This window comes from Triturus cristatus, chromosome 4_2, assembly GCF_964204655.1.
Source record: "Triturus cristatus chromosome 4_2, aTriCri1.1, whole genome shotgun sequence".
NCBI lineage: Eukaryota > Metazoa > Chordata > Amphibia > Caudata > Salamandridae > Triturus > Triturus cristatus.
This window is the reverse complement of record NC_140586.1, coordinates 185,718,760-185,739,609: the sequence shown is the minus strand read 5'-3', so window position 1 is coordinate 185,739,609 and position 20,850 is coordinate 185,718,760. Positions and strand designations below refer to the sequence as shown.

The 20,850-nt window shown below is 51.2% G+C and overlaps 1 protein-coding gene across 2 annotated transcripts in view; it reads left to right on the top strand.

Annotated features, from left to right (window-relative positions):
• The window catches only part of LOC146833322 (histone acetyltransferase p300-like), a 303,832-nt gene that overhangs the window by 31,239 nt on the left and 251,743 nt on the right, over nt 1–20,850 (top strand). For both annotated transcript variants that reach the window (XM_085601045.1, XM_085601044.1), the window contains exon 2: nt 993–1,251. In XM_085601045.1, the coding sequence (XP_085457171.1) occupies nt 993–1,251 (259 nt within the window). The remainder of the gene's footprint in view (nt 1–992; nt 1,252–20,850) is intronic.

Here is a 20,850-nt window from a genome sequence, read left to right as displayed (position 1 = left end):
TGGTTCAAGGAGGGCTTTCGTAGTAACCATAAGGTGAAGAGTCAGCAGTGAAAGCCAAATGGGGCAGAGGGAAAGCCATTGAGACATTAATGCATGAGGTGACAGCACTGATTGAAGCAGGATTGGAAGTTGCTGCATTGTATGCAAGGTTCCTGATGAATGCTTTTAAGTGGCAAAGATAAAAACTAAAGAGAGCAGGAGAAAGTAGGTGCATGTTGTGAGGTGGCAGCCATGGATGATTTGGGATTAGAGTAGGCAGTCATGGTGTGATGGAGAGAGACGTGGCATCTATTAGGTGAAATGACTAAGATGGAAGCCTCAGAGTTGGGGTGGTGGAAGAAGGTGGAATCCATTGAAAGGGACATGTTAGTAGGCAGCATTATGGAGGTCAACATTTCGAAAGACATTTTGAGGAGCAGCGCAGAGAAAAAAAGGTGGTTATGTTAGAGGTCAATGAAATTTCAGTTGAACTGTTTTAGATCAGACAGTAGATCTAACCTTAAGCACCAGACAATTGGGCTTCTTAGGGAAAAAGTCATGGAGTCATTGGCGTGCGCAGAATTCAAGGGGCATCTATGATTTGGAGGTAGCTTGAGTAAAACAAGATGTGCCACTGGTCGCTATATTTTGAGAGGGTCGCTCAGGCAGTGATGGGCATGTACATGTCTTTTAAGGTATGAACAGGCATGGAGGTGGAATCCAGAGAGTAAGGGATTGAAGGGACATGCGATCCTATGTTTTCACACTGGTAGTTCTTTTCCCCCCTGAGGTTGTTCTATGAATGTTGCCTTTTCTAATTTTCATTGTTCTCCTTTGACAGTTTTTGTGTGCCAGGTGCTAAAATACAAGATGGAATTCTGACTGTCCTCTCATGGTAGCTCTTTATGAATGTGCATTGGCTCTCGTTCTTAAGGTTTTTCTTTCCTGGTAGTTTCTCTTTCAAACTGCTGAAGAATATACCTTGATTGTCATTCTTATCTTCCTCTTGGCAGTTATCACCCTCTCCCATTATGGACAGCATGTCTGATCAGATGGATGTGGATGAGGATGACGTGGCCCTCTTCCGTGCATGCGGCAGCTTCAGTGATTATGGTAGTAGACTCGCCAGTGGCAGCAGCTCCAATGTGATGGAATCCAGAGATGGGGACCTATTGTCTGGGCAGGAACCTGAGTATAATGTCTTTAACCCTCGTCCACATACTTCATCTGCCACAAGTTCCCGTAACTCTCAGGCTAGCGGTTCAGATTCAGGTGAGTGTAAATGGTCTACATGGGAGAATCCCTCGCTGTCTGTCACTCCCTGATGCGCCTCATTAGACCTCTTAACGTTTTACTATGAATCTAAGTCATATATTGCATAAATATAGTCAAATTATGTTTTGTTGTTTTGACTTATTTATTCTTGTAAGGTGTACTTGTTCACTTTTAATTTCTCCTTGCACTGAATTGAGAACAAGTAAACCAACATGGCTTTGTAAAATAGTTGTAGCATAATCTGATTATTGGACAAATGTTTTTATTAATTTCCCAACAACAATGTGATTTTCCTGTTTCTGCATGCCATTATGAATCATGTTCTGAAGTGTGGATGCCCTTACCTCAAGGATTGCCAAAGGCAGTAGGTTCGCTTTTATGTGTCAACGCATAAAAACACAGACATTCACCAGTGTTGTCTACATGTGTTGCGTGCACAAAACCTGTTTGTCACATTAAATCCTGTCTTATTATCTGTGCTTTCCTGGATTGCTTTGTGTATAGGATGCACATTAGTTTTAAATAATTGAATGTGATAGACCGGGTATTTTTTTAGATCCAAAATAGTGCCTCATGCATTTCAGTGGCGATCATTTCTGGAAGCCAGAACAATACAACAGATAGACAATAGCAAGAGGTGAGAGAGCGATACTTTTTTGCGCGGAAGCAAGGCCCACTCTAAATTCTTTAAAGAATCAGTCGCAATATGACTTGCAGATATCAGCACTGTCAAGCCAGACTTAAAAATTATACGTCATTCTTCTGGAATTTTAATAACCATGGGAATGTGAGAAAGTGCCTCTTTTGACTGAGTTAGCCCCCCAGTTTGTGCCTAGAAATTTATGTGGTTTTGAGTGTAGTGCAGAGTCCCTCTCATCCAGGTCCCCTGTGCCAGTGCTCCTTCCCTAAAACAAATCCACAATTGGTAAACTTCAGCCCCCTGTAAGTCCCTAGTAAATGGTACCCTGGGTACCTGTCATTAAAGCTGAAGAAGGTCCCCTAGGGACCCGTCGCCAATGCCATGCCACTGCCCCTTGCATGCCTTGGTAAAGTGAAAAACTATGAAATTCCTGCCTGGATGCGATGCCAGCCAACAATGTACTCAAAGGTACACAGGTGACAGGAGAAAGTGCCATCTTTCTTGCATGGTATGCCCCCACTTTTTTGCTGAATTGCTGATGTACTTTGACTGAGTGTGCCCTAGTCTCCTGCCAATCAGGTACCCAGGGCCTGTGTTTCTTCCCTAAAACTGCATGAAGCCTAAACCCAATTGACATCTCTGGCCACATGTTAGCCCCTGGTAAATGGTACCCTAGGTACCCAGGGCACTGTGACCAGATAAGGTCCCTAAGGGCTGCAGCACTTATTGTGCCACCCGTAGAGGCCCTGTACCCTGACACACACACGCTGCCATTGCAGGCTGAGTGTCTGGGTGCAGAACAAAACAGAGTTGACATGGCACCCATCCCTGTGTGCCATGCCCACAAAACACACTGCCCTGGCATACCTCGGTCACCCCTCTAGCTGGGTGCCCTATGCCAGTGGTGTGGGTACAGGTGCATGAGCCATTTACGAGTATATGGTGCTGGGAGGTCGTCATCACAAACTCCACAGCACCATGATGGCTGCACTGAAGACTGAGAAGTTTGATATCAAACTTCTCAGCACATTAAACCCACACTGATGCCAGTGTGGGATTTAATGTAGAATGCACGACAGAGGGCATCTTAGAGATGCCCCCTGAACCTAACCAACAACAAGCGTCCTGACTGAGAGGCTGCCTAGGCTGCCACCCAGCAGACATGTTGCTGGACCCCTGGGTAGAGAGCCATCCGCTCTCTTGGGTCTGCAGCAATGCACGTCCTGGGTGAGGTGCTAGGTCTCCTCCCCCAGGATGGGCAGGGGAAGCTTCAGACATGCTGCCTTTGTGAGCTTCTCCAGGCCACGTGCTGTACTCAGCAACTGGCCCCTACCGGTTCTGACCCCCACTCTGGCGGGAAGATCGGCGGGAAAACCTAAGTGAGGAAAGGGGGAGTGCCAGCCTCTGCCAAACCCACCCCTCAGGTGGGGGAGGCAAGGTGAAGCACAACTCCGGGCTCTCGCCATCTTGAGGATGGGGAGCCCTACCCAATCAGGACTAGGCTCCTGCCCCCCTCCCACTGGAGAGTGGCAGGATAGGGGGTGTACCCACCCCAGGGAAGGGACCCATTGGTCCCTGACCTCTACCTGTAACGCCCCTAAATTTAGTATTTAGGGGCACTCTGAACCTTCCTTCCTCAGATCCCTAATCCAAAAGAAGAACAAGAAGAAAGAAGACCTGCCTTGCAGCTGCTAACAAGAGGACGACACCAACTGACTTGGCCCCAGCCCTACAGGCCTGTCGACCCTCGAACCTGCTCCTGCTAAAACCCGGCGTCTCCAGTGGTTAGCAACCTCGAAAACCCCAGAAGACCTGACTGCCTTGCTCATCTAAAATACTGGGACTCCCACGAGCAGTGGTTCTGCTCAAAGCAAGCAACAAGCCCGTGGTTCCAGCCAGGAATCGCGACTCCTGCACACTCTGCACCCGCCAAGCCCGGCCTGTGCCTGAGTGGACAAAGACCACGAGGATGTCCCCCCGGCGAGTGTGACCAAGAATCTAGCACCCAAGGACCCTCCTCGACGCTCCTGAACACGCCTGCAGCCTCAGAACCAGGGACCCCTCCAACCGCGACCAGCAGAGGGTAAGATTTCCCGACTCGAACAGACACCCCGGCTCGCCCTGCGGCCCCCTGTGCCCCCCTGTGCCCAGCTCCTGGGTGCCTACCTAACCCATCAGCTTCTCAACTTGCCTCTCGAAGTGGTGGTCGCACCTGAAGAATCTCCGTCCCTGAGCTTGCAGCCTTTGTTCATCTTGCAGCTTCTCCATTGAAATACATTGAGCGCCCGACGGCTCAAAAGCACCCTGCACCCAGCCGCCCGAGTGCCCCTGGAAGTGACACCTATATCCTATCTTACTTCCCCACTTGCCCTGTGTGAGTGACCGGGAGCCCAGCTCCCCCGCATGGCCTGCCTGCTAGCAGCCACTAACCAAAGGCCCCCTGCCCGCCATAGGCTAAAATTGGGCCTAACTCTCTCTGCACCCGGCTGCCCCTGTGCCACTGAGGGTGTAACAACTGTACCTACCTGACCCTGGGAGACCCCTGAGTCTATGCCCAGAACCTTAACTCTGCCAGCCGAGTACTTACCCGAAAGCCGATAACTCACTTTTTCTTCATGGATAACATTGACTGGTTTCACTTGGAAATTCTTCTAAGTGTCGAGTTTTGAAACTTTAAAATATTCACTAAAAATTAGCCGAACAACGAAAACGAAATTACTCGCCTGTTATCAGGAGAGATCCCAGTGCTGGATCTTGGTGCCCAGCACTGACCCTGTAAAGTAATTACAACAGTACTTACCGCTAACTTGATTCTCCTCCATAGGATAACCTTGCCTGGTTTTGCCAGAAAATTCTTCAAAGTGTCGATTTTTAAAACATACAAATATTCCTTAAAAATCGCCTGTGTAACAAAAACTATTTCTTTCAACGGTTTACAGGAAATGTACCAGGGTTGAATCCAGGATCCAACCCTGAGTAAGAAAATCACACGCAAAGTCATTTAAATTGCATGTACTTAAAAACTCCCATTGAGCTCAATGTTTTAATTGTGTTTGAATTGTGTTGCCTATTGCAACAACTGTAGCTATTGCATTTAAAAGTATATTGCTTATTGAAAATATACACTACAGCATTTCGTTCTGAGAAAGTATTTTGATACCTACTTGTGGTTCTAAAATAAAACAACTATATATTTTTATATACAAAACAATTGGCCTAAAGTTCTGTTCTTGAGTGTGTGAGACGATTTGCTGACTGAGTGTGTACAACAAATGCTTTACACTGTCCTCTGATACTGCCTTACTGCTCGACCAAGCAACCACTTTAGAGAGTAAGGTTATATCTAACTTTAGCCTCTGCCAAACCTCTGGGGACTGTGGACTCTGTGCACACTGAACCTTACTTTGCTGCAGTATATACAGAGCCACTTTCTTACAGCATCTTAGAGGTGCCCCCTGAGAACCTACCAAGCCTGGTGTGGTCTCTGACTGGCTGTAGTCAGCCTGTGCCCACCAGACATGTTTCTGGACCCCTGGGTCGGGAGCCCTCCCTCTGAGAGGCCAGAAACAAAGCACATCCTGGGCAGAGGCACACCTCCTCCCCCAGCATGGGCACACTGCTCGAGAGGGAAGCTTCAAAGGCCTTCTTCCTTCGTAACACAACCACAGCCTCTGCTGCTAGCAGCAGCTGGCCTTCACCGGTTCAGACCCCCACTGTGGGCGAGAGACCCAGCGGGAAACTTTAAAAGACTAGGAGGTGTGCCACCCTTCACCAACTCTACCCCTTAGGTGTTGGTGTTGAAGTTAGGCACACTTTGTAGCCCCCCACCCCCATCTTGAGGATGATGGGACTTCTCCAGTCAGGGCTCAGACTATGCCCCCTCAGGAGGGTAGCATAATAGTGGGTGTAGACATCCCAGGTAAGGAAACAATTGATCCCTACCTACTACTTACGTTTAACGCCCCTAGATCTAGTATTTAGGGGGCTCCCTCAGACCCTGAAACTAGTTCCTGCCGACCTAAGAAGGACGAAGATGACGCCGTGCAGAGACGACTGAAGACACTCACTGACTTCGCACCAGCCTGTCTGCTGCTTCAAAGACCTTACAAAGAAGACGACACCTGTCCTGCAGCCAGCGACCTCCAGAACCCGAGGAAGACTGCCTGCCTGTGATAAAGACTAGAACTCCTGAGGACAGCAGAGCTGTCTCCAAGAAATCTACACAAAGTACTCAAAGTCCTTACCACTCTGCACCCGACGCCTCCTGCCCCTGTCCAGGTGGCCCATCGATCCAGAAAATGTTCCCCAGCAAACCTAAGCCCAAGTCCAGCGTTGGCTTACCCCTCCTGGACTCCATGATGACGCCTGCAGTGGGAATCCAAAGGCTCTCCGCATCCAGCTCCGGGTTGGAAAAACCCGATGTCATAGGACACCCCTGCACCTGAATTCCATGGGCCTTGGGGAGCACGACCAACGGTGTTCCTATGACCCACAGCATCCCAACTTACCTCTTCTGTTGCTGGTGTACTTCGAGCAAGCTCCGGTTCGACTCCTGCAGCCTGTTTCCCAAACAAGTTCCTCCATTCACTTGCATTGGATGCCCGATGCTGTATTTGCACCCTGTCCCTGTGTTGCTTGTGGTGTATGTTTTGTGCTGCCTTGTGCTTGCCCTAACCTCTGAAGCTTTAACCCAGCAGCCGCTTTACCTACCTGCAAGCAGCATGCCTTCAAGCACCCCAAGTCCCCATTGTAACGCATTGGGCCTGCCTCCAGATGTTGCCTCTGCACTCAGCAGCCCCTGTGCCGCTGGTGGTGTAGCCTTTGTGCTTACATGAACCTTGCCCTCTGCTGACCTTAAACCCCGAAGACTGTAACTGTGAGTTGTGCACTTACCCGTGAAACTGCATTGTTGTTTTCCTCCATAGGTTAACATTGCAGTGTTTGAAAAGTGTCAACTTTTGAAAGGAATTAAGTATTTTCCTGAAAAACTTGCTTACCTTTTTGCGAAGATGTTGGTCTTTAAATAAAACTCAAAGCTTATTTTTCTAGAATTGGTGTGGGTCTCCTTTTTAGGTCTCGGCTAGCGAAGGCTGCGCTTGCGCAGTCTTGCTCGTGAGATTTAATGACTTGGAGAAGAGGGGCTTCAAACCGCCTCTCTTCTCTCCTCTTCTCCATTGGTTGGCCTCTGAAATACTGGTCAGCCATTGGAGAAGAGGTTTGTCTCTCCAAACAAGCCCCGTCCTTTTCGGATTCGGGGGCGTGTTTTTTCAATTATTTCTCTTTTTTGTACTCCCTGCCCCTTTCACACGTGGTGGGCGTGTTTTTTTTTTTTTTTTTTTTTTTTTACATCCGAAGGTTCGGCCATTTCGTGCGCGGTGGGACTGGGAACGGAGCATTTTTTTTATCCTCGGCAGACAGGAGTTTGTAAAGGTACAGAGCGGTGGCTGTACTCCCTCTCTCTCACCTCCGTGACTGCGCACCGGAACGGCCCTAACATCAAATACTAATTGTTATGGCTGTAAAGTGGGGCTTGTCGCATTTTCGTCCTTATGTGTCCCCATGCTAGCGCCTACTAGTGGGCGCGCTTGACTGCCGGCGTTGCCTGCCCCGGTACGGGGATCTCTGAAGTGACCGTGTCAATTGACAGACTGCCTGTCAGCGCCCGTGTCAAAGCCCACATTGTAGGCTAACTCCTCTGTGACTTGTAAATTATGGATCGGCGCTGCACAAAGGCCATGCTCGCCCTCGCAGTGCAGTGTGCTGAAGGTGAGGGCACGGACGGTGTATGGTTACACTTCCCGTGTAACCGGTTCCTCCTCATTTGTTGAGATGCCTCAGCAGGGTGGAGCAGAGACTGAGCTGCCAGCAGCCGAGAGCTCACTTCAGTGACGTGAAAGTGGCTTCACTTCAGGCGAGCTTGGCGCACTCGCGAGCTCACCCTTTGATTCGTGACACATCCCGAGCAAGAGCCCTGCTGTGCCAGGAGCCTTATCTCCTGAAGAGGGCGGGGAGGGGCAGGGGTGCAGCCCGTGATGTCAGCTGGTGTCAGCAGGGGGAGGGCCGAGCAGGGAGGCCGCGGCTGCAGCTAGGGGTCTGCTGAACCAGTCCGAGGAGGCACGAAGCGCCGCAAGTGCACGGGGCACGCGCTTCTTTTATTCTACTTCACTTTCCAGACGTATGTGTATGGGTTTAAAGGAATGGAAGTGGACGCCGTCCGGGCACGTGTAAAGAGGTAAGCGTGAGATGCCAATGTTGTGGGAGGTAAGAGGGTGGTCGCGCTGTTATGACTGTGTCACACAGGCGTGGAGTGAGCAAAGTTTTAAAGCGCCGCTGGAGAACTGCAGAGCACTCGCCGCCGATGGGCACTTCCACCATTCACATTGTGCAGTGTCTGGAGCTACTTACTAACATCGCGCCGTGAAGCTTATCTTCTAGGCGTGTTTTTGAGTGGTGTTATTAGTCTAGAATGCACCGATCACGCTGACTTGCTTAGGGGCTCCAAATCATTTAGCGCACGCCCGTTCTGTAACATGTGAAGGACACCGCAGTTGTGTGAAGACGTTCTGCGCTCCCGCATGAGTGTTTTGTTTACCCTTCTGTTTAACACCCGCAGTGAAATACCTCGGCGAAGTGTGCATTACAACATATTTGCATTCAGGGTAAGATTCCTCCCGAGACTGTAAGCACTTGCAGGCAGGTGTGACTTGCTCAGGAGGCCCCGGGAATAAGTAGACTTTTTTTATCCTCGGCAGACAGGAGTCTGCAAAAGTACAGAGCGGTGGCTGTACTCCCTCTCTCTCACCTCCGTGACTGCGCACCGGAACGGCCCTAACATCAACTACTAATTGTATTGTATTAAGTGCACATAATGTAAATAGGTCAGTGGGGGCTACTGCGTGTGTGTGTGTAGGTGGCTCTGTGGGTGGCTCTATTTGTGTGTGGATTGCTCTATGTGAGTGGCTCTGTGTGAGTTGCTCTGTGTGTGTGGGTGGCTTTGTGTGTGTGGCTCTGTGTGTGGGTGCAAATGCAATAGGTCTCGCATTTGAGAGTGATTAAGCTATTGACATTGTAAATAACAATGCTGTTTCTTTATTTTTTTTTTAAAACAAAAACATAAACATTGAGTTGTGTGTCAGTTATTGGACAATGTGTGTATAATAAATGTCTTACACTCCTCTGTGTTAGGCCTAAGGCTGCTCGCCCACGCTACCACTAATGGAGCACTTTAGGTTTACATTGAGACCTCTATACTTCAGGGGGAATCTCTGAACTCTGTGCACGTTATAACCACCTAGTGGTATACCATATATAGAGTCCGCTTCCTGCAGGGACTTTGAGGAATAAATAGTTAACTGGACGACTCAAAGGTTTCCTGTGGCTTACAGTTAGCACTCCTGGTTTTATGGTTTTTATTTTGTAAACATTTCGATCGGTATCCATATTCATTATTTGGCCATCTTATTGGTATTTATCCATATTTATTTTGTGTTTTAAGAATAAAAGAACCTGTAAAATAGTATATTTCCAGGTTTATATAGCTCTTGGACATGCACTCAAACATGGAGGCCTGTCACGCTTTAGCATATTAAGCAGCCACGTATAACAAAAGACTACATTCACAGGTATATGTTAGCGTAATACTACAAATATAGGTTAACATATGCCTGTAATTAAGGAAATCTCATCCTGTTGTTTAACTCTCCATGCTGTCTATCTGATTTGCTGTTGCCTGGAATTTATGAAAGACAGCATAGAGAATATCTTACAAGAAGCACCATTTCAGTATTTTTTCGCTTTGAAAAATAAATACAGACCGGAAACACATTATTTTCTGTCCGTATTTGTAGGGAAGTGGGTTTCTGTTGCAGTAAAACCCCCCCACACTTTTTCCCAGACTACTGATGCACTTATACTTGATGTGCTCTGGGTCCCTGCCAATCAGAATCCCAGGGCCTGTGTTCTTTCCCCAAAACTAGCCCAATTGGCATCTCTGGCCACAGGTTAGTCCCTGGTAAATGGTACCACAGGTACCCAGCGCACTTTGACCAGAGAAGGCCTCTAAGGGCTGCAGCACTTATTGTGCCACCCTTCGAGGTCTTGTACCACTACACTCTCACACTGCCAGGCTGCGTGTTTTGGTGCAGAAAAAAGTGAAAAGTCGACATGGCAATCATCCCTGTGTTCCATGCCTACAACCCACTGCCCTGGCATAGATCAGTCACCCCACTAGTTGGGTGCACTATACCAGTGGTGAGGGTACAGGTGCATGAGCACTGTACCCCTACAGTGTCCAAGTCCATTCTTAGACATTGTAAGTGCAGTGCTGCCATTAAAAGTATATGGTGCTGGGAGGTTGTCATTACGAACTCCACAGCACCATAATGGCTACACTGAAAACTGAGAAGTTTGGTATCAAGCTTCTCAGCATATTATACCCACACTGATGCCAGTGTGGGATTTATTGAAAAATGCCCTCAGAGGGCATCTTAGAGATGCCCCAAGAAAATTAGCCCCCTAAAAACGAACCCATCTCTAGTGTCCAGGCTGAGTGGCTGCTTTCAGCTGCCACCACCAGACATGTTTCTTGACCCCTGGGTCGAGAGCCTACTGCTCTCTGGGGCCTGAAACAATACACATCCTGGGACGAGGTGCCAAGCCTCCTCCCCCAGGATGGGCAGGGTTCACGAAGGGGAAGCTTTAAAGGCTTGCCGCCTGTGTGAGCTTCCCCAGGCCACTTGCTGCTTTCAGCAACTGGTCCCCACCGGTTCTGACCCCCACTTTGGGCGGGAGAACCGGCGGGAAAAACACGTGAGGAAGAGAGCCAACCAGGGACAGGCACATGCCCCCCTCCCATTGGTCCCTGCCTTTTACCTACCTGTAACGCCCCTAAATCTAGTATTTAGGGTCACCCCTGAACCTTGCTTCCTCAGATCCATACAAGAAACCAGAAGAAAAGAAGGACCGAACAGCTGTGCAGCAGCTAACGAGAGGAAGACGCCCACTGACTTAGCCCCAGCCCTACTGGCATGTCTCTCGCTCGAACCTGCTCCAGAGAAATGCCGGTGTGTCCTGCAGTTAGTACCCTCAAATTCTAATTCTAGAGGACCTGCCCTCCTTCACTTCCAAAGACTGCTTCTCCTGTGAACACCGGATTTGTTCAACTGCAATCTCTGGCAGAAGCCAGAGACCGCAAATCTGCCCCACTCTGCCCACTCGAGCTCGGGCCGTGGACGGCGGGTGCAAACAACACGAGTAGGTCACCCCGGCAATCCTGAACCGAGATCTGGCGACCCCTGACCTGCCTCAAGCCTCCAGCAGACGCCTGCAGTCTAAATCCAGAAGGCCTCCATAACCACGACCTGGAGCTGGTAAGAAAATACGACCCCAGTAGGCACCCCTGCACCCGACGCCCCACGGCCTTGTGTGCCCAAACCGAGGGTGCCTAACCAACCCCTAACTTCCCAACTTATCTCTCGAAGTGGTGGACGCCCCTAGAAGTCCTTTGTCTCCCTGCCTGCAGTGCTTTTGAAAACCGGACGTTTTCCTTTGGAAAGCACAGGGCATCTGACCTCGAAACAGCACCCTGCCGCCCTAGTGCCGCTGAGGGTGCACCCTTGGTGCTAATTTGTTTCCCCATTTGCCCTGAGCTAAAGTCCAGTAGCTTTGCTCCCACAACCCAGTGGCCTGCTTGTCAGCAGCCACCAACCGGAGGCCCCCATCCCCCATTGGATAACATTGGGCCTAAACATTCTGCACCCGGCCACCCCAGTGCTGCTGAAGGTGTAACAAGAGTGCATCACAGACCCTGGGGGACCCCTGAGTCTAACCCCAGAACCTCAACTCCAAAGACCGATTACTTACCTAAAAACCGATAACCAAATTTGCCTCCATAGTGTGAGAAGTTGGCCTGATATGTAGTGCTCACTATTCTAGTGATCACTGTGTATCATTCCAAACGACCCTTATTGATGATTGGTTGTAAGTCAACCTTATAGACCAGCTATCCTAGTAGCGTGGATACGAGCAGTCTTAGGCTAAACTCTAGAGGGCGTGTTAAGCCAGCTGTTTACCATCACATATACCCCTTGAACACCAAGTGAAAGGACACCACACAAGTTGTTATGAAAATAAAGAATATTTATTTATAACAAGACTACCCTGGCTCTTTATGAGTCAGGGAGCTAAGCACAATACAAAACTCTTAGGAAAATACTTCTGGTTGCACAATTTACACAAATGCCCGGGGGCACCAAACCATTACACTGCAAGTGGAAGGGGAGAGGTTAGAAAGTCTAAAGTTACTGATTGCGGAGTGATCCGATCAGTGGGACTTAAACGAAAAAGGAACTGGACACTTGTAAAGCGAACCTGCGATGGAGCACCGAAATGCTCGTGTTACCTAGCCCAGAGGCTGCGGCGGTAGAAGGTTCGGCAAGATGTCGGTAGTCCTCGTTGTAGTCTCAGGAGCCTGAAAGAAGAGTTGCTGGCAGGCGACCAGTGTCGATATTCAGCGAGATCCAAGCCTGGATCGGTGATAAAGAAAACCTGAAAGCAGAGGGGACTCAGTTCTCGACCGCTAGCCAGCGATCGTGTGGGTACCAGGAGGGTACCGGCTGAAGTCACCTCGACCAGGTGAGTGGATGACGTCGGTCTCGGCTGTTCCTCGGACCAGGAGGCGCGGCGGCGACCAGGATGGAGGGCGAGCTGTCCCACGAAGGTGTCTGCTGTCGATGCTGGGCCCAGGAATGGGGCAGCGGATCTTGGCAGGGGCAAGCCCACGTGGTGGAGTCAAGATGGCGTCTGGAGTGGACTAGGAGAGTCCGTGGTACTCCTCTGTTGGAGGGGAGCAAGAGCCAGTCTGGAGCAACCAGACTAGTGATGAACAATCGTGGTGCGTCGTGAAGAGGGCCACAAGCCGGTCAGCCAGTGGTCGAACAACGCGGTGAACAGCAAGGAGCGGAAGGGCCCCCACGCAGATCTCGGGGATGCTGGGGAGGCAGACTTCGATGCTGGAGCTGCTCAGGATTAGGGCTTCTCAAACCCTAGGTGCACTCACTCGAGGGTCCCTCGGTGGGCGTGCTAGATAAGCGTCGTGCAGGTTCTGAAGATGGCCGGTTCCGCAGGTCTCGTCACACCTACGACTCTCAGCTGGGCTGATGAGGCAGGTAAAAGGTCAGAGATGGCAGGGACTCGGGTCTCGTCGAGCTGGGCAGTCTTGACCCGTAGGAGAGACTTACAGCAAACCGCAAGCGCTTAGGTGGTGCCTGCTGGTGCAGGGTGGCTACTCCTTAGCCACAAGGGAGAGTCTTCAGAAATAGTCAAGAGTTCCTTTCGTGGAAAGTGGTTCGTGATTCGGAGTTATCCGATTATCTGATTATCCAATTTGGGAAGGGGACTCGCTCCTACCTTTATTCTAAGAAAAAGGGGTTGGCCCGTGACTAGGTTCTACCTATGGGTGGAGCCAGGAGGGGGGTGGTTACACCCCTATCCTTTGTCCGGCTTCGCGCCAGCTCAGGGGCTGGTGGGCCCCCGAAACTGGTCTGAGCCGGGCTATGCACAGTGAGCACCGGGGTGCCACTTGCAATCACCTTCCTTTCAGCCCTGCCTACCTGGAATACACAAACCCTGTCTGGGATGGTGCTAACACCGCCCTCGACAGGAAACCCTTTGTCCAAACTCCCTTCGCTGGAAGGTCTCCCAGCAGCAGGAGGTCAGACTTGTGTCTGGTGGCAGCATCCATTTTGTGATGCTGAGGCTTGAGTCAACTTTAACCGGGGTTCAGGGTTACTTCCATGTCGTGCCCCTCTAGAAGAGGGGAATGCTAACCCCGTCGCCAGAACTAGCGAGGGGTTCGTATTCCAATTCGTATGACACCTTACTCGACATGTGTGGGTGATGCGATGCCGAAGTTAGCAAATAGTTGGCCCGCGTCACCATGGAACGGCTATTAGGACTTGGTTCCGCAAGCTGTGGACGGGCTCAGCTCGCGCCAGAGCACCATCCCACATGACTCCCCGCACTCTGCCTTCAGGATTGATAAGGCCTGCCATAGGAGTGACTGATAGGAATCCATGTGTCCATTTTAGGGTTAGGTGTAGGAATACTACACCTACAGCAACGGGTGATTACACCACGTGGCCCCAGCTGTCGTGCAGCCAGTTGTGTCAGATTTGGGCGGCCATTCCAGGGGTGGCATAATACATGCTGCAGCCCCTGGTAGGCCCTGGGTACACCGATGCCCTGGATACCTGTGGTATGCTGAGACAGGGACTGACAAGGCGGCCCAGTTCCAATTAGTGGATGCACCTAATGTACATGTGTGTTAATTTCGAGAGAGAACAGCTAGGCTGTGGGTCTGATTGGCAGGCCCACAGCCGGGGAAAGTCGTAAACCAATGAAGCAAAAGCAAAAAATCTGGGTGATCATAGGATTGCAGACCCTACTCTCCTACACATAGGATAACATTTACTGTTTTTCCTGAAAAAGTTTCAAAGTGTGGAGTTTTGAAACCTTAAGAAATTCTTTAAAATTGTACGATTTAACAAAAACGCTTTTACTCACCTGTTTACAGGAAATGTCCCCGTGCTGCATCCAGGCATACAGCACTGAGTAAGAAAAGTAATCCAAAAGTAACTTATCTGCTATTTTACTGAAAATCCCATGCAAGTCTATGTACTGTATTTACAAGTGATTGCATTTCTCTGAAACAATACTGTAAATCAAACCATAGTACATTTACAAATGCAATTGATCAGTTTTACAATTAGCATTTACTACTGAAAAGTATTTATTGCTTACCTGAGCCAGGCTTGCTTGGTTCTAGAAATAAAATAACTAAAAGAATATTTTTATGCAAAAACAATTGGTCTGAAGTTCAGTCTTTGAGTGTGTGAATTCATTTGCTGACTGAGTGTGTCAAACAAATGCTTAACACTGTCCTCCTGTTCTGTAAGGTTCTATCTAATTTTACCTCTGCCTACCTTTGGGGTTCCACTGGACTCTGTGCACTCTATACCTCACTTTGGTATAGTATATACAGGGTCAGCTTCCTACAGTATTTATCTGTGAAAATCTGTAAAAATGGGAAACCTTAGGTTTTACTTATAGTGGACAATTTTCTGTCAAGGAAGTGGGTCCGTGATTATCAAAATTTTGGTTAGTTATGAAGAGTATTTTCAATTTGATTCTCCGCTTCACATGCACCAGTGGAGGGACCCATATGCTGCTATACCACACAGTTCTTAACCATCAGAAGACATGAACTCTGAATTGTGAAGTCTCTTAAGGCATCCACCACCCATCCCCGTTGGTGTTTTAACAGACCCCCATGAACTTCATTATTGAAATCGATGCAGGACAGCAAAAGTAACACAATGACAATCGCTAATTGGGCATGGGCAGAGTAATAGAGCCTTCTGTAGTAGGGGATCTCTGTGTATAGTCATAATCTAGTGAATAGTCCCGCCCATGTGCGTGGACCCCGGAGCAATAAAAAATAATCTCTAAAGGTGACAAATCATGCAGACCTGCATACACCTTTAAGAGAGAATTTAATTTAAAGACAGATAATGCAGCCTATACCCATAGGCTACACTGTCCAGTACTTCAACTAGAATTCCACCAACATCCACAAACAGCACTGCCTGTCTAGTTTTTCTCCACATAGGAAAAAACCCTGCCTCTACCAGCAAAAGCCTCTGGAATGATAAGAGAGGAAGGAGTGGACAGACAAGGCCCATAGGCTGCCATTATGTGGCTTAGAACAGGATACTGTGCCTTTAAGAAAACTTTCCAGATTTCCAGAACTTTCCCCAGTATCCCAGAATGCCCAGCAGGTCCCATTTACTTTCAGTTCTTTTTTCCGGATCCTGCTAGCAGGACCCTGGAGCATTGAGCTCTCCCCTTTTCAAGGGTTTATTGGAGATTTTGTCAATTTTTGTCACTTTTTCAAGTGCTTAGTAGCTGGTACTGTCAACATGCCTGGCTTATTCGACAAGTGCCCGGAATGTGGTAGAAAGAAGGCTAAAACTGATCCACACGAGGTGTGTATAGGTTGCCTTCCCCGGTCCCACGTGCCTGAAGACTGTGATATCTGCCACTCGTTCTCAGCCAGGACCCTGAGGGACAGAATGAAAATCAGGCTTCAAGTTCTGGAGGAGAGAAGGCTGAAGGCACCAGGTGGGTCTGGAGGGGCTGATTTGGCCCATACTGAGGCCTCTGGGGGGCTCCCCAGGGGCAGGAAGACCAGTAAGCGCTCCCACTCCCCGTCGAGGGCGTAGACGGCGACGTCGAGGAGGATGGCCACCATCTGTTCGCCGTCTCCCCAGGGCTCTGGGGAGAAGCGGCGTCGACGGTCGACGTCGAGGGACCTGAATAGGCCGCCGTCGACTACATCGGCATCGTCGGCCACAACGCCGTCTACGGCGCCGTCCAGCAGTCGGCGTCGAGAGCGGACCCGACGTCGGCGCTCGCCGTCGAGGGGAGATCGCCGTTCGCCGTCGATGAAGAGGAGACGGTCGACGTCGCCGTCGAAGAAGAGATCGACGTCGAGACGCTCGAGGTCAAGAAGATCGCCGTCGAGGCGCAGATCGCCGTCGAGGCACAGGTCGCCGTCGAGACGAAGATCGACGTCGAGGCGAAGGTCGCCGTCGAGGCGAAGGTCGCCGTCGAGGCGAAGGTCGCCGTCGAAGCAAAGGTCGCCGTCGAAGCAAAGGTCCCCGTCGAAGCAAAGGTCGCCGTCGAGGCGAAGGTCGACGTCGAGGAAGAGAGTCTCATCGGGATCGGTGTACTCTGTGGTGTATACGCCTCCGGATGCCGACGTCACCGCCTCCTCTCCCGCCACCTCCGACTCCGCCTCCACCACCACCACCAACACCACCGCCGCCACCTCCACCACCTCCACCGCCACCACCGCCACCTCCACCACCTCCACCGCCACCACCGCCTCCACAGCCGCGGACGCTGCCTCCGCCGCCCCCACCTCGGTCGTTACCACACACTCCATTGGGGCTGCCGGCGGTTCCCCCGCGGTCGGTTTCCCTTCCGAGGTACCCGACTCCGCCGCAGGGGACTCCGAAGCCACGACGCCCGCGGTCGCCGGGACCGGCTAGACCGGCGGGCAGACCGAAGCCGAAGAGGTCGCGCTCCCGCTCTCTCAGGAGTAGAAGATCACGGAGCCATGGACGGTCATCGTCGGACTCAGGACGACGCCGTAGGAGGCACAGGTCCAGGTCGCACACGCGATCCTCGACCAGAGACTTTTCACTGACGCTGTCGGACTCGCCGGGGACTAGGGTGTCTCCGGTGGACGATTTGGTCTCTTTCCAAGAGGTGCTGTTGAGAGGGGCAGCGAAGTTGGGTATCACGTGACGGTTCCAACACCCACGACGTCCGTGATATTCGAGACACTTCATAAGAAACATCTGTCTCGCCCTCTACTGCCTCTTGTACCAGGACTGGTGGAACCCGCGTTGGAGCTGTTCCTCACTCCCGCGGTGACGAAGGCCGCCCCCTCCAGGCTCATGAAAAAGTATAGAGCCCCGGAGTCGGACCCTACCTTTTTGAGGGTGGACCCGAAGCCGGATTCGGTCATCGTGACGGCGGCGAGGAAACAACATGCGACCGCCCCTTCATCGACGGTCCCGCCTGACAAAGAAAGCCGCTGGCTGGATTCTGCGGGCAGGAAGGTGTGTGGGACCGCCGCCACCACCATGAAGGCGGCGAGTGCAGGGGCTTTGTTGGGCCGTTACGACCGGGCCCTGTGGGAGTCCCTGCAGCAGTATGCGGACCTGCTGCCCCGGGACAAGAAGGAGGACTTCTTGGAGACAGTGCGCGAAGGCATGCTGGTTTCTAATCAGGTGATCGGCGCAGCGGCGGATGTATCCTTGTTGGCCGCCCACGCCTACTGTCATGGCGTCCACCAGAGGCGGCATTCGTGGCTGCGCCTGACGTCCCTCAAGCCAGAGGCGCAGCAAAGAGTGGCCAACCTGCCCTTCTCGGGGGAAACCCTGTTCGGGAAACATGCGGATGATGAGATGGCCCGCATGAAGGCGGAGGCGGAAACCCTGACGGCCGTCGGGTTGGAGAAGGCCGAGAAGAAGAAGCGCCCGTTCCAGAGGCGGTTCGGGTCTTCGGGCAGAGGGCGTGGGCAGGGCTCGGGACAGCAGCAGCAACAACAGCAGCAGTTCCGCAAGCCCTTCCAGAAGCGTCAGAGGGGTAGAGGAGGCCAGCAGGCTACTACCACTACCAAGGGCCCGGCCGGGTCTCGGCCCTGAGCGGCTACTTCCCCCTCAACCGTTACCCACTCCAGTGGGGGGAAGCATTCAATTTTTTCCGGCAGAGTGGAGAAAAATTACTCAGGACAAGTGGGTGCTGAATATTGTTTGCAATGGATACAGTCTTCGGTTTATCAGCCCGACTCCAGCGATTCCGACGGTCAGCTCTCGATTCCAGCTGAGAGAGCTCCAGGCGGAGGCAGACATCTTGTTGAGAAAAAAGGCGGTAGAAGAGGTACCTCTGTCTCAAAGGGGAAGAGGTCTGTACTCTCGGTTCTTCCTCGTTCGCAAGAAGGACAAGAACGAGTTCAGGCCCATTCTGGATTTGCGACAGGCAAACAAATGGATTCGCAGAGAGAAGTTTCGCATGCTATCGTTGCACCAGATTTACCCTCAGCTGCAACGGGGAGACTGGCTCTGTGCCATAGATCTACAGGATGCGTACTTCCATGTGCCCATAGCACGGAAGCACAGGAAGTTCCTGCGATTCCAAGTCGGCGCCAATCACTATCAATACACAGTACTGCCATTCGGGCTAAAGTCTGCGCCCAGGACCTTCTCGAAGTGCATGGCGGTGGTGGCGGCACACCTGCGGAGGAACAAGGTGTTTGTCTACCCGTATCTGGACGATTGGCTGATCAAGGCTTCATCCTTCTCGGAAGCGCAAGATCACTTCCGATGGACGTGCGCTCTCTTGCACAAGCTGGGGTTACACGTCAACATGTCCAAATCGGTCACGACTCCGGTCCAGTGCATACAGTACCTGGGAGCCTCCATCGATACGCGGTCAGCAAGCGTGTCTCCTTCGGAGGAGAGACGGTTATCACTCCTTCGGAAGGCTCAGGACCTCAGGACTGCTCCATCGACGACAGTGAGGAAGGTGTCTTCTCTACTGGGATCGATGGCCTCCTGTATCTTCCTCACGCCTCACGCACGGCTACACATGAGACCACTGCAGGAGTGCTTGGAGGATCAGTGGGATCAGAGGACAGGCTCTTGGGACGTCAAGATACGACTGTCGCTGCATGCTCTTCAGTCTCTGAAGTGGTGGTGTTCGGCGGACAACCTCCTCAAGGGGGTTCCCTTCCATAAGGACATTCCCACGACGAGTGTCGTGACGGATGCTTCTCTCCAGGGCTGGGGAGCGCATTCCGGGGACTTGCAGATTCAAGGAAAGTGGTCTCCTTTGGAATCGACGTACCACATCAATTTCCTGGAACTCAGGTCTGTCTTCCTGGCACTGAAGGCCTTCCTTCCGTCCTTCCAGACCAACTCGCTGCTGATACAGACGGACAATACAACCACGATGTATTACCTCAACAAGCAGGGGGGGTCGAGATCGCGCACTCTGTCGCAGGAGGCACAGGCGATCTGGCGCTGGCTGCTGGCCCGAGGACTGACGATTACGGCCACGCATCTGCCAGGGGTGCAGAATGCTCAGGCGGACGCCTTGAGCAGGCTGATTCAGGAAAACCACGAATGGGTCATAAACGACGAAGTACTAGGAGAAGTCTTCGCAAGGTGGGGGACTCCAGACGTAGATCTGTTCGCCACCGCCGAAAACAGCAAATGCCGAGACTTCGCATCCAGGTACTACCAGCGGGGGACGCTGGGGAATGCGCTATGGATCGATTGGTCGAACAGCTTTCTGTACGCTTTTCCACCCATTCCCCTGATTCCGGCGGTGCTCATCAAGCTGTCCCAGTCCAGGGCGCGGAGGATCCTGATCGCCCCGGAGTGGCCCAGGCAGTGGTGGTTCACGGACCTACTTCACCGGTCTCTCCTTCCTCACATGCGGTTGCCGTGCAGGCCGGACCTTCTCACGAAGTTCGGGGGGCGGATGGTGCACCCCAACCTCTCGTCTTTGAGTTTGGCGGCATGGCTCCTGAAATAGTGCAATAGGGCCATCTGAATCTACCAGACGATTGTATGGACATACTGAAGGAGTCTAAACGACCTTCCACTAGGACATCCTATGCTTACAAGTGGAAGAGGTTCTGTATCTGGTGTGAGTCCAAGAACTTTGATCCGACAACGTGTAAGGAAGATGTCATCCTTCCATACCTTTTACATCTGGCGCAGTCTGGCCTTAATTTCCATTCCATTAAGGTTCATCTGGCTGCTTTGACTGCTTACAGGAAATTCCCTTCACAGACTTCCTTTTTTCAGATCCCTGTGGTCAAGGATTTTTTGGAAGGCTTGAAGAAAGTGTTTCCTCCCGTCAGACTTCCCTCGCCTTCCTGGGACTTGAATGTGGTGCTGTCCAGACTGATGAAGGAGCCTTTTGAACCCATTCACAAGGCTTCATTGCAGCACCTATCCTGGAAGGCGGCGTTCCTAGTGGCAATTACATCGGCCCGCAGGGTGAGTGAACTTCAGGCATTATGTTGTCAAGAACCTTATACTGTATTTCATGCGGCTAAGGTTGTGATGCGTACTCACCCTAAATTTCTTCCTAAGGTTATCTTTGATTTTCATCTCAACCAGACCATAACTTTACCTACGTTCTTTCAGAATCCCTCTTCGCCAGCGGAAAGGTCTCTCCATTCCCTGGATGTTCGGAGGGTGTTGAAATTTTATCTGGATAAGACCAAGGATATTCGTAGGTCTGACCAATTGTTTGTTAATTATGGATCAGTCAGGACTGGTCTTGCGACCTCTAAGCAGTCCATTTCTAGGTGG